The sequence below is a fragment of the Microtus pennsylvanicus genome, chromosome 5 (genome assembly GCF_037038515.1).
Source record: "Microtus pennsylvanicus isolate mMicPen1 chromosome 5, mMicPen1.hap1, whole genome shotgun sequence".
In the NCBI taxonomy this organism is placed as follows: Eukaryota; Metazoa; Chordata; class Mammalia; order Rodentia; family Cricetidae; genus Microtus; species Microtus pennsylvanicus.
In genome coordinates this window covers 29,248,543-29,266,794 of record NC_134583.1, presented here as the reverse complement: position 1 = coordinate 29,266,794, position 18,252 = coordinate 29,248,543, and the positions used below count along the sequence as shown (strand labels likewise).

General features: G+C 42.9%; 1 protein-coding gene across 1 annotated transcript in view; it reads left to right on the top strand.

The window, feature by feature from the left end:
* The first annotated feature begins 1,063 nt into the window (after positions 1-1,063).
* The window catches only part of Ube2w (ubiquitin conjugating enzyme E2 W), a 53,314-nt gene continuing 36,125 nt past the window's right edge, over positions 1,064-18,252 (top strand). The window contains exon 1 of the mRNA XM_075971435.1: positions 1,064-1,144. Within this exon, the coding sequence (XP_075827550.1) occupies positions 1,130-1,144 (15 nt within the window). The 5' untranslated portion in view covers positions 1,064-1,129. The remainder of the gene's footprint in view (positions 1,145-18,252) is intronic.

Here is an 18,252-nt window from a genome sequence, read left to right as displayed (position 1 = left end):
AGCAAAAGTCATCTACTCAACATGTCAGCCTCCTTGATTCTTTCAGAGATAGGACGCGAGGTGCAAGCTTTTGCCTTCCATTTTCCCCTTATAAGTCCAATGACATCTTCACTTCCGGAAGAGCTTTAAAAATGTGACTTCTGATAAATATTGGCAGAACTGGTGCATTCCTAGAATAAATTCTGTATACTCAGCGTTTCCTGCCCAAACTCATTCATAGGCTGGCAGACCATGAACCTGCCCACCCAGAATAGGCTGAAGAGAAATGGAGGCAGGACACAAGGTTTAAGGGCATTATAAGGTGAGCTACAACTGTCTTGAGAATCCGCGACTAGAGTCAAATTGCTAATCAAAGTTAGGCTGATGTAACAACGACGACTGTGATACACACGGAGTTTACAATTTAGAAGGATGGGAGAATTTAAATTTACAATTTAGAAGTAAGGGAGCTAGACAATCTCACACAAAGGAAAACATTATTCTTTCTCCTTCCCTTCCCAGCACGTTCCAACACTACAACTCCAGTTGCTCTGCTCTCAGTTTTCATTCCGTCCCATAAGGAGAACTGTGACTCTCTGCTCCCCCATCCTCACCCCTCACCCCCCAAATTAGGAAAAGTCTCCTGGGTCTGCAAAGACGAAAAAGCATCCCCAAGGCGAAGTTTTATCTGTCGCGGAAGGAGTGAAAACTCAGTAGGTATAGAAAAGACGTACGAAGGGGCGTTAAAACAAAACAAAACCAACTATACATCTTACACCTCTATCTGGGAAAACAGAATGAGACCAAATGAAAAGGGGACCTAAAACCCCGCGGATGCTGACAACTTCCTGACCTCGGCGTACTATTGCGGGAAGAGCCCGAGCAGCGTCCCGCCTGCTCCTAGAGCCAGCCGGTCTGCGTGTAAACTGGCTGGGATGCGAGGTACCCAAGGCGCCCGCCACGCCCTGCCCCGCCACGCCCCTCCCCGCCCCCGGGCGCCCGCGCGCCAGCCAATGGGACGCGCGGACCCCTTCCCATCGGCGACTCCACCCCCGTGCCCGGGATGTTGGGCCCCCGCGGCGTGACGCGAGCACGGCGGCTCCGCCCCCTGCGTCTCTGGCCTCGCTGGCCTTGGGGGGATGGTTTCATCATGGCGTCAATGCAGGTGAGCGGAGCTGCTGCAGCGGGGCGGGCGTGGGGGCCGCCGAGACGGGGCGAGCGTCGGCGCGGGGGCGGCGTCCGAGGCTTCGGGGCCGGCTCCGGGCGGCCTTCCCTGACCCCGGGGCGTCGGGGATCACTGGTCGGCGAGCGGAGCGGGGGTGTCGATCGGTAGCCGCGGACAGTCGCGGCCGCGAAGTTGTGGCATAAAGGCGGCTGCGGGGAAGAAAGGGCGAAGTTCGGCGTGCGCTCCGCGGTCGGGGCTCCGTTTCGCGCCCCCGCGCGAGGACGGCCGCGGCTTGGCTCCCCGGCCGCCGGGGAGATGCTTTCCACCCCCCTCCCCCTGCGCTCCCCGGCGGGGTGGAAACAGCTGTGCCCGCCGCCGTCGCCCGCGGAAGTCCAGGCGGCCCGAGAGGGGCAGAGCGTGGGGCAGCCGGCGAGCGCCTCTCCGAGGACGGCCGCTTGCCCACGGCGCTCCGCGGCCTCTGCCCGGCCTCCCACGCGCAGCCTCGGATCGCCCGGCTCCTGCCTGCTCTTCTTCGATCTTCATCCCGTGCCCCGTGGGTGCCTCCTCCTGTCACCCCGCACTCCGGGGCATTCCCCGGCAGCCCACGTCTCCTTCGAAGCCGCCCTTCGCCCGTGTCCCCGGCGTCCTGTGCCACCCAGGGTGCGAGCTCGTGGGCCTGCTTCTCGACCTCGGGAAAAACTCGCTCTCTTAATATATTTTTTTCCCCACTTAGGATGCCCCACCCTTGCGGACTCGGTTTGGCCGTGGCTCCTTTGCCCTTCTTACCCAGACCTTTAAAACCTTAGTTTGGTAGAAGGTGCCTGTTAACCTAGGTCCCAACAATCTGACTTGATGGCGGTTTTCTTGCCTTCCAACTTAATATACTCCTTTTCCCCCCTTCGAGATCCAAGGAAAGATTTTTTTTTCAGGCAAAGATGGCAACCACAATTGTAGTTTCTAGAAATTGCATTATCTATAGTTGGCGTTTAATTTACAGCCAGGGCTGGAGGTGTTAAAGCAGTAAGAAGAGGGCAGAACTCTTGTAGAGTGTTGGCGAAACGCCCTTTGGAGTTTTAACATCCTCTAGAGTAAAGAGAAACCACATTCTCCTTAGAAGAATTCTTGGCTTTTGTTTCTAGAAGAATAAGCAAGATCTCGTTGTTGGCGCTTCTCTGTGCTGGAAATGTTTTTCGTTCTTGCGCATTTTCCCCCTTTCACGGTGTCTTTCAACCTGCTTTCCTACAATACTCCCTGCCTTTGCGTGTCTCTCTGGCCTCTCCTGCAGAACAATAAAACTGCAAGTAACATTTCTAGTTGAAGAGATGTCACGAAATGGTGCAGCAAAAACAAGAACAATTTCAGGAAACGTTATACTTGACACTCTCCCCAGAGACGTTAGAGAAGTTTCGTCATTTGAGGCCAAAAAAGGAACTGTGGCGCACCAGTTGGACAGCAGATGGGCTATATGATTGCTTTAACATTTTTATCTGTATTAAGACATTGTTTGTTATGACCTCTCAAAGATGAGCTGATTTAAGATTAAAAATAAAGATTAAAATCCACCACACTTCGGATTATATTTGGCTTTGGCAGGAGAGCTGGTTAGCTCTTACACGTAAAGTATTTGGAAAAAAGCAGATTGTTTCTAAGAGGAGTTGATATTTTTGGTATTTACTCTGTGTCTTCAGCAGTGGGGATGTGCTTTTTATGCTGGTTCTGAGCCTCAGCCACCACCTTAGACTCTAGCACAAAGCTTTCATTCCTTTGTTTTCTGATTAGCGTGGGGAACTGATCCTTTCAGGTTTTCATTACTGTTAAATCTTGACCTTTTGTATGTATTTCAGAGTATCTGCTAATTTTATTTTTTTTGGGAAATAGCATTTTGATGAAGATTTATTTTTATTGTGTGTGTTGTGTGTCTGTGTGTGGGTGTGTGCATGTGAGCGCAGGTGCCTGTTAGGACCATTCTGATCGACTGGAGCTGGAATTATAATAGGTGCTTGCGTGTTGCCTGATGTGGGTGCTGGGAACCAAACCAGGATCCTCTGCAAGAGTAGCTCTTGCTCTTAACCCCTGAGCCATCTCTCTGCCCCATAGCAGACTCTTTAAAGGACACTTTGCTGTGGTTTTTATTTCTGTATCTTTGTACAAAGTTTATTTCCTGACCGTTCTCGCAACAGAAGTTCGGTCTTTTCAAAATAATATAATTTAAACATAACATTATAACTAAATGATCAAATGTGTTCATTAACTCGGCAAATATTTTTATCTAAGATTAGATTTCCATATCTTACTACAGAGGGGTTATTATTGCTGAAGAGGAGATTACTTAAATTGTAATCAGAGCTCTACTTTAAAAACATGCCACACTACGCACACGCAATGTGGGATTTGATCACTTGATATCAATGAAATAATTTTTATTTACTATAAAATCAACTTAAGGCAGTCTTTCATTTTCTTACTAGAGGAGATGAGATTTAAAGCTGATGTTATAATTGCTTTTATTTTTATTTATTTATTTTTTATTTTGGTTTGGCTGTCCTGAAACTCACTCTGTAGATCAGGCTGGCCTTGAACTCACCGAAATCCTCCTGCCTCTGCCCCACAAGTGCTGGGATTAAAGGTGTGCACCACCACTGCCCAGCTTGCTTTTATGTGGTGTTTTATCTTCATTTTTGCTATGTAGCCCAGGCTGACATCAGGTTGGAGATCTTCCTGCATGGGTCTCCCGAGTGTGTTCCCCTCTGTCTGCCACGGCTGACAGTGTTCTGTCCGTGCTTGTCCGCTTTGTTCCTCCACACTGGCTGTTTTAGTACACTAAGGTAGACAGTGTTGGAGTCTGTAGCACCTCTCCAGGGAGCTGCGCTTGAACCATCAGGGAGGCAAGCTCTTCATTGTGGAGCCGTGTCCTGTGGGAAGCTGCTGTTGCTAGCGTTCGTCAGGACACAGCTCGGTGTCTTTCACACCTAGGTGCAGTCTTCCTATTGTGCTTCCGCGCCTAGTTCTTTTAAAAATAAAGTCAGCAGTCACCACGGGAGATTCCAAGATAATATTTTAAGAACTCTTTCTTTAAAAAAAATTTTTTTAGATGTATAAATTTTTATGCATATGGGTGTTTTGCCTAACATGTATATCTGTGTACCTGGTGCCTGAAGAAGCCAGAAGAGGGCATTAGATCCTCTGGAATTGGAGTTACAATTGTGAGCCATAATGTGGATGCTGGATCTGGCTCCCAGGTCATCTGGAAGAGCAACAAGTGCTCAACTGTGGAGCCTCTCCAGGCCTACAAACGCATGCGCATTTTTTTTTTTGAGACAGGGCTTCTCTGTATAACAGCTTTGACTGTACTGAAGCTCACTCTGTAGACCATGCTGACCTCTAATTCACAGAAATCCACCTGCCTCTGCCTCCGCCTCCCAAATGCTGGGTTTAAAGGTGTATATCACCACTGCCTGGTGAAATACTTAGACTTTGAGACATATTTACAAATTTAGAATTTAGCCATTTTGTTCAGATTCCTTTTAAAATAGATGTTTTTAAACTTGACCTGATTGAAGCTGGCTGTGGTGGAGCAAACCTTTAACCTCAGTACTTGAGAGGCAGAGTCAGGCGGATCTCTGAGTTAGAGGCCAGTGTGGTCTACAGAGGTAGTTCCAGGACAGGCAGACTTACATAGTGAGACCTGTTTCAACAACATTTTTTTTTTTAACATGATTGGGGCAAGGTGACTGAGTAGGAAAGGCAAGTTGCTAAAATTTATCTGGCATGTTTTCCTAATTTGACCCCTTTCATAAAGTCTATAGTCTGAGGAATTTAGCACATAATAGCTGATGTTTGTCAACTCTAAATAATGTAATTGCAAGGGTGGTTATTCTTTGTGGACCCCCCCTTTTTTCTCTCTCTGTCTCCCTCTCCCTCCCCCCCCCTTTTCTTTCTGTGACAGGGTCTTACCATGTAGCCATGGCTGTCTTAGGACTGGTTATATAGAACAGAACTCACAGATCTTTCTGTCTCTGCTTCCCAAGTGCTGGAGTGAAGGGTGTGCACCAGCACCAGCAGCCCAGCGTTTTTCATCCTCTGTCTCTGAGATGGATCTTACCTTGGATTGTTCACAGCACTTTGTTCAAGTTATTGGCTATAGTGATTGGGAGAGGTAGCATATGGTCTCCTGCAGTATTGCTGTAGTAGTGTGGTTGCCTTGACAATTAGATGCTACCTTGCTATTTGTCGATGTCATGATTAAGGTTTTAGCATCAGAAATTGGAAAATTGTCATCTTGGTTTCTGAAGCTTATTGACTACCAGGGAACTTGAATTCTGATGTCTGAGGTTCTCTGGGTTCTTAATTATATGGTAGCCAGAGGTGTCAGAGCAAGTGCCGGGGGACTAAGTCTGCATAGTGTAGAGCTGAGGGTGCCATGTAGATGATGAACATAAGTGATTAAAAGAATAAAACGATGCTAATCCTCTCCTTTTTATTTCATTTCTATCACTTAGGCTTTAAGGGATCTCTTGTATATTTGTCTTGGAAGTATGTAGATTTTTAACCCTTGAAGTTACCTTCCCAAACGATTCCCATGAATGCAGGCAAAAGTACTTGTATCTTTTAAATGTGGACAAACTTGTAAGTATAATAAAGTTTTGTCCATCACTTGCTGCTTCAAGGAGCATTCATGAATAGCATATTTTGCTTTAGTTAATTGAAAATCTGTTAAACAGTTTTTTAGTGGCAAAGTTGAATAGCTACACAGGAACTCTTTAAATTTTAGATGAACATTATATAGTCTAAAAAGTTGTTTGTTGTCTTCTATGTGTTTGTAAAATTTATTCTAAGTACTTCTGTGTTTTTTTCTTCTGAATTCTTAACTGCAGTTTTGTAAAAGTCAGGTAACTTTTATTATGACTTAGCAGTTTTTGTAAACTACTTATTTGGGGAAGTGAGCTCTTCAAAATTTTATAGTAATAGCTAAGTAGTGGAAAAGATTGGAAACCAAGTTCTGGAATGTAGTGACGCTGTACATCTGAAGGTAACGGAGATTTCATGAAGTTTGGCATTACTGAGAAGTTATTGGCATGATTAGTTAGCTTTTCAGTCAAGAATTAAGCAGATGAGCTGGGGATTCACTGCCAGCAGCAGCACTTTTGCCGAGTGTACGTGAGGCTCCGCATTCCATCCTCCACATTGACAAAGAGAAGGAGCAAGTACTAACAGTACATTGATTTATAACCTCTATTGTTAAGAAATTGAAAGGAAACTGGTGTGGTAGTACACACTTTTAATCCCCAGCACCCAGGAGACAGGGACAGGCAGATCTCTGTGAGTTCTGGTCTACATAGCCAGTTTGAGGACAGCCAGGGAGGACTTCATAGTGAGTGAGACCCTGTCTAAAAGGGAGTGGGTGGGGGGGAGAAATAGTCCTTAACATTCTTAATAAAAGTACTTTATGGATCAAATTACATGTATATTAGCTGCGTACTAAGAAAATTGTAATGGCTTTACTCTTTAAAGACACTCTTCTTTATCAAGGACAATAAAAGTGTGATCTTGCATCTTTCAGATGATAGCACTTTTGTTTATATTTATCTAAACATCGCTTGTTTGATGACATCTATTGCATCGTTCTGTTACTGAGGGATCACTCTGTGAATGTATGTTGTTCTCATTAGTTAATAAATAAAACTTCTTTGGTCTATGGCATGGCAGGAAAGAGCCAAATGGGAAATCCTAGCAGAGATACAGGAGAAGGGCGGAATCTGGGAGATGCCAGCCAGCTGCCTAGGAAGCAAGACATGTAGAAAATGAGGTAAAAATGGCCACATGGCATTTCATAGATGAATAGAAATGGGTTAATGTAAATGTAAGAGCTAGCTAGTAATAAGCCTGAGCCATCGACCAAGTGTTTATAGTTAATATTATACCTCTGAGTGATTATTTGGGAACTGGCAGGTGGGAGAGAAACCTTCATTTACACTCCAGTTGGTATCTGCTCATGATTAATATCAGCAAAAGACTCGTGTTTTGGGGCATTTTAAAAGTTTCCTCACTTGATAGTTTTTGAGTATAGGTTTTTGATCACAAAGAAATACTGCGTGCCTCTGCGATGTTAGGAATAACGAACATGGGCTCTGGAACCCAAGGCTCCAGAATGAAGTGTTGTCTTGTTACCTGAGAACCCATGTTCCACAAACAGCAGCATGCAGTGTCGTGGGTAAGACAGAAGAGCAGCAGAGATGAACATATGTAAAAGTGCTTTTGTTTTATTTGGTTTTGAAACAGAGTCTCCTGATCACGTAGCCCAGAGCGGCTGTAATTTTGTTATCCTCAAGTGCTGGGATTACAGGCATGTACCCTGACATCCAGCTGTAAAGTTGCCTTTTTGGATTCTCTTCCCCAACCATGGTTTTTCTTCTGAACTAGGAACTTTAGATTCGTCCTACTCCATCGTCAGACCATCTGCAGATTCTGTCAGTCCTACCTGCAAAAGAGATCCAGAAATGGAACTGTCTGTACATTACACCAGCACCATTCCTTTCTGGATTAGCAGTTTCACTGATGATTTTCCTGCTTCATCCTTGGACCCTTACAGCCTTCTTTCCCACCTATTAGACACTCAGCAAAAGACAAATGGCCACTTCAGTCACAGCCTGACTTTGGCTTCCTTACCTTGTTCAGACTGACAGGACTAAGGCAGTGAGTGACTCTCAGCCCATCGCATATCAGATATCCTGCATATCAGATATTTACATTACGATTCATAACAGTAGCAAAATTACGGTTATGAAGTAGCAACAAAATAATGTTATGGTTGGTTCCACAACACCACGAACTGTATTACCAGGTTGCAGCATTAGGGAGGCTGAGAAGCATCCCATAACCTCTCCCAGATACTCGGGTTCCTATTATGTATTGGTTCCTGCTGTGCCCACTTCAGGCCTTTGCTCCCTGTCCCCATTAGATCTTTAATATTTATTTATTTATTATGTATACAGTATTCTATCTGTGTGTATGCCTGCAGGCCAGAAGAGGGCACCAGACCTCACCACAGATGGTTGTGAGCCACCATGTGGTTGCTGGGAATTGAACTTAGGACCTTTGGAAGAGCAGGCAATGCTCTTAACCACTGAGCCATCTCTCCAGCCCCTCATTAGATCTTTAGATGGATTTTCTCAGCGAGACTTTCCCTGACTGCCCACTACAGATAGCAGCCCCCCCCCCCACTAGTAATTCCCACATTGCTAAGTCCTTCAGAATTATGATTTTATTGGAAACTAAGGAGCTCATTTCCTCTGGAGGCATTTCGATGGCTGGTGTATAGGATGCCCTCTGAAAATGTTGAGTGAATGAATAACCACATCTTCTAGAATCCAGTAGACTGGATTTGATTCTAGTTTTGCGTTTTAATAGCTATATAACATTTTTTCCACTAAGCATAAAATAGGGATGATAAATAATCATATTTGATAAAATTGAAGATTATCGCATGTCATAAACTTTTTGAGTTGCTTGGGAGTTTTAACTATGATACGGTAGGCCTCCAGATTTACACCCTCTTGCAAGAGTTTTGTTTTGTTCGTCCTTTTGATTTCTGGTCTTTGAGTTGACTACAGTAGGGAAAAACAGATTGTGTCTCATGAGGACTCTTTATTTCCACATCACAGGAAGGAGGGCAGAAGAATGGATTCCAGTTAGTGTGTATTCTCTGCCAGTTGTCTTCATAATTTGAGATTTGGCCAAGTAAGATTACAAGCCTTCTATGCCATTTGTAAAAGCCAACTTCTTCCTTTAAATTGAAGTAATGGGCTGGGTGCTAGGTCAGTGGTCAGCTTCTGCCTAGCACAAGACGCTTATTCTATTTGTACTCTGCCCTCTCCAAAATTAGTTAATTATAAAATAATTCAATTGTTATAAAGTATATATTGCAAGGCTTCTGATATACCCACCGCCACGAATAGTTTCTCATGCTTTCATCAACCCCAGAAGAAGCCTGCTTTTCGCAGTGACTCCCGTGTTTCTAGTCCCCCTTCTCTCTTTGCAGTTCTTAGGTTCTGGCTGACTCCCTAAGCTTTGCAAGTTTTGAGTTTGTCTGTGGTGAAGATCTTAGTAGTATTCTCACTGGGGGTGGGGCAAATAATACTCATATTTTATGGTTTTAAGGCATTTTGTTTATCTATTTGTCAAGTTGATTTTGTTTCCTGTTTCCATTCATCAGTTGATAATTCAGATTATTTCCGTATTGTGAAAACAGTGCTGCATTTTTCTGTGTTCTTGCATATTTTAATTTGTTTCAGATGTGTATTGAGGAGTAAAGTTCTAGTTTAACCTTCTAGTCTATAGAGAAAACTTTTTTTGATGCTCTGTACTCATAACACTTGATATTTCTGACTTCATTTTCTCCCATAAATCATTTATCTTATACCAGCTGGATGCTCTACAGTTCCGTCTAGTTCATATACTGACCAGAGTTAGTCGGGGCCTTCAAGATGCCCTGTTTAGATACTAGTTATGAGCATAGTCTCAGGTTACTCCCAAATTCTGTCTGACTAGCCTCCAAACTGAAGAGTCTCAGCTAAACCACTCCCCACACTTTCTGTAATATTCCTGCCTTGGTTCATAGTACGCCAAGACAGGGTACACAATTGGTTGTGTAGTATAAGGAATTTTTGACTTTATTGTTGGCAGTTCTGTCTTAGCATTTTGGGTACTAATATTACAGACATGAGGCATCACACCTGACTATGAAGGTATTTTTATTTTTTTCTTTCATTTTTCCTTTCTTTCTTTCTTTCTTTCTTTCTTTCTTTCTTTCTTTCTTTCTTTCTTTCTTTTTGTTGTTGTTGTTGTCATTGTTGTTTTCAGACAGGATCTCTTTATGTAGTCTGGCCGTCCTGGAACTCTACATAGGCCAGGCTGGACTTGAACTCACAGAACTCTCACAGCCTCTGTCTCCAGGGTACTGTGAGCAAAGGTGTTCATTGGCCCCACACTCAGCAATGATTGTATTTTCAAAGGATACAAATGAAGAGCCAGATGAGTTGATGCACAGTGAGATTCCTAAGGGTTCTGAGCTTTGGAGTCTGTTCCTTGGAGTTGGAATGCAGATGAGTTCTTGCTCAATCTAGAAGCTCTCCAAACCCAGCTCTTCGAGACTTTTCCCCCTTGAGACAGAGTCTCATGCATACCAGCAGAGTGTCAACTTTCTGTGTAGTTGAGCATGAACCTGACCTTCGGATCCTCCTGTCTCTGTCTCCTGAGTGTAGCTGAGTTTGCAGGGATGCTCCCCTTTGTGCAGTGTGGGGTTTGGATGCAGGCATGTTTGCGGGGCAAGCAGTTAGCAACTGGGCTACATAGCTATGCTCTTGTGGACTGTGGAGGTTTTGTTAGGGGGGCACGATTGATGTAGTCATCGGTCCTGATGATCATCACCTCCCCCTTTAAGCCTCTTTCTATAGTTTGGGATGATGGTCCCTCAAAGTTCCAACCTTGTAATTTCCTCAGTTGGATTCTTTGTTAATTAGTCTTCCTTCTCAGGATAGCTCGTACCACCAGTTAATTCTTTATACCATTAACATATAAGAAGATACTTCAGAGATTCCAAGGGTTTTAGGAATTGTGTGCCACACAATTGCAAGATGACCTAATACAGCTGTCTCTCAGTGTCTGTGGGGATAGGTCCTCAATTCAGGCTACCAAAATTCTTGGTTGATCAAATCCTTATGTAAATTGAAATAACATTTTTATATACTGTGTGCAGATTTGTGTGTGTGTACATGTGTGAGTGTTTTATGAACATGATAGCTTAAACTGGCTTCAAACTTTCTCCCTGACTCAGCTTCCCAGCTGCTGAGACCTATCTCTGTATACTTAAAATCATCTTTTGATTACTTCAGCTTAATATAATATAATGGGATATGACAATATACTATGTTTTTTCTTGAATAATTACAGAAATATGTTCAGTACAGTTTTAGCCCCTGACCTTCCCCGAGTCTCACTCTAGCCCTGACTGGCTTTGAACTTGCTATGTAACCCAGGCCAGCCAACTCTCCTGACTCTTCTTTCACCTCCTCACACCTGGCTTCCCCCCAGATGTTTTGGATCCAAAGCTGACTAAATCTGAAGATGTGGAACCTTCTAATATGGAATCCTTGGATACTGAAAGATTATATATACATACATATATAGTTTTGGTTTTTTTTTTTCCGGGGGTGGGGGTTAAGACAGGATTTCTTTGTGTAACAGCCCTTGCTGTCTTGGAACTCACTTTTTAGACCAGGCTGGCCTTGAACTGAAAGAGACTCACCTGTCTCTGGCTCCTGAGTGCTGGAATTTAAAGGTGTATGTCAGCATCACCCAGCTTTCATTATGATCTTTAAATTTATAGATTGATAATTTAAATTATCAATGATTAATAATGTTGAACATCTTATATTTATTGCTCATTTGGATGATTTCTTTGAAGAGGTATCTGTTCAAATCCATTTCCCATTTAAGAAATTGTCTCTATTGTCAAGTCATAAGAGGATTTATTGAATAATTTATTTACTTATTTTTTTTTGAGACAGGGTCTTTCTCTGTAGCCCTGGCTGACTGGAACTTTCTGTGTAGACCAAGCTTGCCTAGCACTCACAGATTTCTACCTTCCCCCTTTTAGAAGTGCTGGTAGCCGGGCAATGGTGGCGCATGCCTTTAATCCCAGCACTTGGGAGGCAGAGGCAGGCAGATCTCTGTGAGTTTGAGACCAGTCTGGTCTACAAGAGCTAGTTCTGGGACAGGCTCCAAAGCCACAGAGAAACTCTATCTTGGAAAAAAGGAAAAAAATATAAAGAAGTGCTGGTTGATTAAAACCAGGCAGTTTGAGGCTAGTCTGGTCTACAGAGTGAGTTCAGGCCAGTCAAGGATACACAGAGAAATTCTGTCTCGAAAAACCAAAAAGTAGAACTACCAGGATAAAAGGCATGGGCCACCACCCTGAACTTTTGTTTTTAATGGTGTGTGCGTGCGTGTGCGTGCGTGCGTGCGTGTGTGTGTGTGTGTGTGTGTGTGTGTGTGAGAGAGAGAGAGAGGGGGGGGGGGGGGGAGATCGCACGCGCTGGAGGCCTGAAGAAGGCATGTTGGATCCATTGGAGCTGGAGTTATAGGCCTTGTGAGTCACTTGGTACTTAGAGTCCAAACCAGAGTCTTCAACAAGCACTCTTAGCCACTGAGCTGCACTCCAGCCCTGTAAGAGTTTGTGCATGTGGCTTTGGAGCCTGTCCTGGAACACATGTAGACCAGGCTGGCCTTAACTCACAGGTCAGCCTGCCTCTGCCTCACAAGTTCTGGGACTAGAGAGAGTGCCACCACCCCTGGATACATCTGGATTTTCTAAGCACTAGAATTGTAACTCATACATTAGTCTGTGATTAATTTAAAACTCCTTTTGAATATGGTGTATAATGTATGTAGTGTTTAGTGCCAGCTTCTTTTCCTTTTGAAATGGAATATGTGCTGATTGAAAGCCCATTGGGTTTGATAGTATCAAGCTGGTAAGAGGGCAGCTGACTGCAGATGAGAATTTATATCATAGCCCTGCTATTTAATCCTAGCAAACGATTACTGAGACTTCATGTGTTTCTCTGTCAGTCTTTAGTAAATTAAAAGGTATTAAACTTAAAATGCCATGGGGCAAACATTTTATAGTCGATTGTCCCAGGTATAAATCTATCTTTTCTTTAAATTGTACCTACATTTTATGAATGACTCCATAAGATTTTTTTTTTTTAGTTGTGGAGATAAAATACAGAAATTAAGCTTACTTTTTACTAAATTAAGGAAGATTTGTTAGGAAATTAGGTACTGGACTTTGGAAGAGGGAATGGTGCTGGGTCTTCATTGTTGCAGATTCTCTATTTGAATTTACTTACTTGTTTAAATTTGTCTGAAACCCTAAATCAATTATTTTGCAAATTCATTTGCAAAACGGTGTGTGTTCCCCTGAGCACACACTGAAGGTCAGACGAGGCAGTGTTCTGCTGACTGCAGGCAAGTATCCTTTCTGGGGTCCATTTGGTGCCCTGTGTTTTGCATTTTTGTGCTTTTTGTTGATGATTTCTTTGTTTAAAATTAGCTGCAAGCATAGTACTGAAGTGCTGTTTGGGGTCCTGAGTTCATGGTGCTGTCATGGGGGTTGGAGAAACCACTTGTGTCAGATAAGGTTCTCTGAAGCAGGAATCGGAGTGATGTGCTGTGAGTTTACTGCTGCTGAGTTAACGATGTAGTAAATAGCGACATTGATGTATTTATTGTGTGTGGTGCTGGGTATTGAGGGTAGGGCCTCATGTATGCTAGGCAAGTGCCCTACTGATGAATTGTATTTTCAGTCCAATAAGGGATCTTTAAAGAGAAACACACAAAAGTGAGGTTTACTAGTGGTTAACTGATGAGAATGTGATGAGACTCATATAGGAAACTGTTCCCTCTATCCTGAGTTTTGTATTCACGGATTCAGTGTTTGCTAAGATACTGAGTACCGCGAGTACTGCAAATTGACTGTTCTTTAGGTTTCAGTCCATCTTTGAGTAGGCAGTGTAAGCCAGATTGAAGCTGGTAAGATCTGTGCTGCTACATCCAAGTTCCTTGTTTCTACTTTCTCCAGTAGTTCAGTGACTTTCTCTGTTTGGTGTTTGCTGGGTTTGGTTTTGTTTTCCAAGTTGGCCCACACAATTCAAACCAGCTGTTTTCAACTTTGGCCTGCCTCATTTTAAGTCAGCTGGGAAATTTACAAGTCCCCAGATTATGATTCAGTTGCCCTGGCATTTGTTTTGGAGTTGCTCTTGACTCCTTAGGTAATTCTTTTTCTTCTTTTTAAAAAGACTTATTTATTTTCTGTCTTGGTGTTTTGCCTGCTTGTACGTCTGTGCCCCAATTGTGTCTATTGCCTGAGAAGTCCAGAAGAGGGCATTGGGTCCTTTGGAACTGGAGTCACAGACAGTTGTCAGCTGTCACATGGATGCTGGGAATGGAACTCCTGGTCCTCTGAAAGAGCAGCCAGTGCTTTTAACCTCTGAGTCATCTCTCCAGCTCCTGTTTGTTTGAGGCAGAGTCATTCTATGTAGCCCTGGCTGTCCTGGAACATGATCTATAGACCAGGCTGGCTTCAAACTCAGAGATCTGTTTGCCTCTGCCTCCTCAGAGTGCTGGATTGAAGGTGTGCACCGTCACTTATATAAGGTATTTATTTTAATTTGGGTCCTTTTTTAAAAAAAATTCATGTATATATGTTTGTGTCTGCTATGTGTATGCAGGTGCCTGGGGAGGCCAGAAGAGACTTCAGCTCCTTTGGAGCTGGAGTTAAAGGTAGTTGTGAGCTGCCCAACAGGAATGCTAGGGACCAAACTTTGGTCCTCTGGAGAAGTAACCAATACTAATGGCTAAGCCATGTCTCCAGCTCCAGCTGGAAGACAGTTTTTATCTCATGTAGCTCAGGCTAGCCTAGAACTCACTATATGGTTGAACTCCTGATCCTCTTGCACTTGGGAGGTATCCCAAGGGCTGGAACCGTAAGTGTGTACTACCATGCCTGGCCATAAGTTATTTTTTAATAATGCATTATGTTTTTACCCAGGGTGCTGGAAATGGAAGCCAGTTTATCCTTTGACACATTTCTGCCTTTGCTTTCAGTGTATAGCAGTTTTCTGCTGTCCCTTTTGGGCATGGAGAAGCATTTAACCTCATCCCTGTCTTTGAATAGAGTCGTAGCATAGGCTGGTCCTCCTGCCTTAGTGAAAGTGAGTGTTGGACTGACCGGTCCACACCACGCTCTGGGCTCTTGGAGAGCTGCAGTCGGCAGACTTCTCGCTTTAATGTAGGAAGTGCTAGTTTTAAGAATGGAAACTGTTGGTGCAGTCTCTCCCTCTCCTTAAAGAGGAAAACATAACAATAACTTAAAAATTAAGGTCTGTAGAAGGTGTACTCAGAATTTAGTGGAGAGAAGTTGGTTCATTTGCTTTATGCTAAAATAAAATTATTTCATTGCTAGGCTTTTGCCAAAAATAATTTTTTAGTATTTAAAATCAGTTCTTTTTTTAAACATATTTTCCTTTTATTTATTATATTATTTGTACGGATGTTTGACTGCATATTTGTCTGTGTACCATATGCGTGTATGGTGCTGGAAGAGGCCATAAAGACCATGGGATTTCCTGGAAGTGGAGTTATAGCCAATTATGAGCTGCCATGTGGGTGCTGGGAATTGAACCTGGGTTCTCTGGAAGAACAACCAGTGTTCCTAACTGCTGAGCCATCTCTCCAGCCCCTTAAAATCAATTCTTAATACTATGAATTCTTAATAATATGCCCAGGGTTACAACTGGGCATGGTGGCATGCTCCTCCTTGTAAAGACATGAAAGCAGTCCAGTGCTCAAGATCATTCTTGGCCCCGTAACAAGTTCCAGGTCAGCCTGGACTACATGAAAAGTTGTCTCAAAAAATGAGAGGGCTGGGGATATGAATATGGCTGTTAGTGTAATATATTGAGGATTTTTTTTCTCCTCATATCATGCTGTCCTGTGGTTTGCTTTCTACCTTCAGTTGTCAGCTAGATGAACTAGGAGAAAACATTGGTCACCTTGGTGAGATTGTTGCAGTACTGGGGGTTGAACTCAGGACCTCAGTAATAGTAGGTAAACATTCTGCTACTGAGCCACACATGCTGCGAGTCTTTCAGTCTACACAATTACACTAGCAACCAGTGTTACATACTTTTTTTTAAAGATAATTTATTTTATATGTGAATACTCTGTCTGCATGTATGGCCTTATGCCAGAAGAGGGCATCAGATCTCACTATAGATGGTTTGTGAACCATCATGTGGTTGCTGGGAATTGAACTCAGGATCTCCGGAAGAGCAGCTAGGCTCTTATCCATTGAGCTATCGCTTCAGCCTTTGGCTGGATTGGAACTAGCAGTGTAGACCAAACTGGCTTTAGACTCACAGAGATCTGCCTCCCAGTTGCTGAGATTAAAGGTATAGGCTACCACACCCAGCTAGTCCTTCATTTTGAATGTCTTCCTTTTTCTTGTTTGTATTTCTCTTTACCTCCAGTGAGAATTTGTACTCTTTAAAATAGTTTCCCAACTATAATAACAAAAACATCTTTTCAAGGTTTCAATTTGCGATAAAACTTTGTAAGACATAAAGCCTACCTATTACTTTAATTTATTCCATTTTTATATATCATATAGAACACTTTGTTTTATTACATACTTATTGTCAGTTTCCTCTTTTGAAAGTAAACAAAGGGGTTTTGTCAATTTTATTGTATTGTTGCCAGTGTCAACTAAGGACTTACTACTCTGTTCTGGTTTTGTGCTTTAGATTTATATGTTGGTACATAAAAAGATGAATTAATGTGGGGTTGGAGAGATGGCTTAGTGGTTAAGAGCACTCAGAACCCACATGGTAGCTCACAACTGTCTGATACCCTCTTCTGGTATACAGATGTGCATGCAGACAAAGGATCTATATATATGAAATACATAAATAAATCTTTAAGAAGTGTAAAAGTTTGCTTTTAGCAAAAAGGGCACTAGCTGATCTTTCCGAGGCCCAGAGAGTAGATCCAGCACCCACTCATAGGGGCTTGTAACTGCAGCTTCAGGGAATCCTACAAGTGTACACACAGCAGACAGATGTAAACATTAATAATAAGTGAATCTTTAGAAACATGAATTAATGTAAAAGTGGAGCCACTTTAGAAATGAAAGATCTTTTTAGATTGGGATAGAAACTGCATGGTTTGAAACTGGGAATATTTTTCTTGATGTAGTCTTGAGTTTTCCAAGGAGTACTTTTCATGTTAAATAGCCATAGGCTATTGAAGGACCTGTCATCCTGCTATGTGAAACAGCAAAAGTCTCAAGCTAGTGCCTAAGCACATACATTGAGAAAAGTGATCAGAAACTAAAGAGCAAAGATGCGTTACTGCGATAAAAATGTAATCTTTTAATACTGTTAAACAAAATGTGGTAGACATAGACCTGCCTGTGCTTTTAGTTTGCTGAAAATGGAGTGTTTGTAATTTCTCCAGAGTTCACAAATCAATAACAGTAAACATGGCGATTTCAAACACAAAGAAAAATAACAACTTCAGGCTGTCAGAGTGACTCAGATGGGTCTGTGAACCTCCCCAAGACACAGCAGTGATTATTGATAGATCCAGGTATACCTAGTAAGCATGTCGAGGGGGCACAGTGTTAGGCTTCAGAAAGAGTTCTGCCTTTATTTTTGACAGCCAATACTTGAAAATCTTAGTCTTTATATTTATCAGTTAGTCGACTTGACTGGTTATACTAGGACTGCACTTAGTGTTTTCGGATTTGTGTTCTCCCTGTGAGTTTATGTTTGAATGGGCATGGGGCAGGACTGGTTAGGCAATAGCATCTTTTCTGTTAGTAAAGCCCTCCAGATGTGGAGGACTTTGACAGTATTGCTCCTCAGAATGTGGTCACTGAAGTAAGGCTTCTCTGAGATACTCCAGGGAGGGTTCCCTTATTTGGAGCTCTTTCTTTCTCTCCCTCTCCCATTCCCTCTAACCTTCCCTCTGTCCCTCTTTGGCGCCCCCTTCCCCCTTCAAGGTAGTATTTGTCCAGGCTGACTGCAAATTTGTAACCCTACCTCAGGCTCCTGAGCTCTGAAATGGAGTGTGTCACTACACTAAACGGAGAGACCATTTTTAAAACAGAAAATTCATTGGAGTTATAAACAAATATTCTTTTTTTTCCCCTCAAAGAATTAGCTGTTAGGGGTTGGAGGAATGGCTCAGCTGGGGAGAGCATTTGTTGCTCTTGGAGAGGACCTGTTTGAGTTCCCAGTACCAACATGGTGGTTCACAACCATCTCTGAATACAGGGCCAGGCTACTGGATGCCCTCTTCTGACTTCCGAGGGTACTGGGCATGCACGATGATATGGTATATATACATATATGTAGGCAAAAATTTATACACATAAAATAAAACAATAAAAACAAAAATAAAAGAATTAGAAATTAAGAAGCTGATGAGATGGCTCAGTGAGTAAATGGCAAAGCCTTGACAACCTGACTTCCATGTCCGGGACCCACATG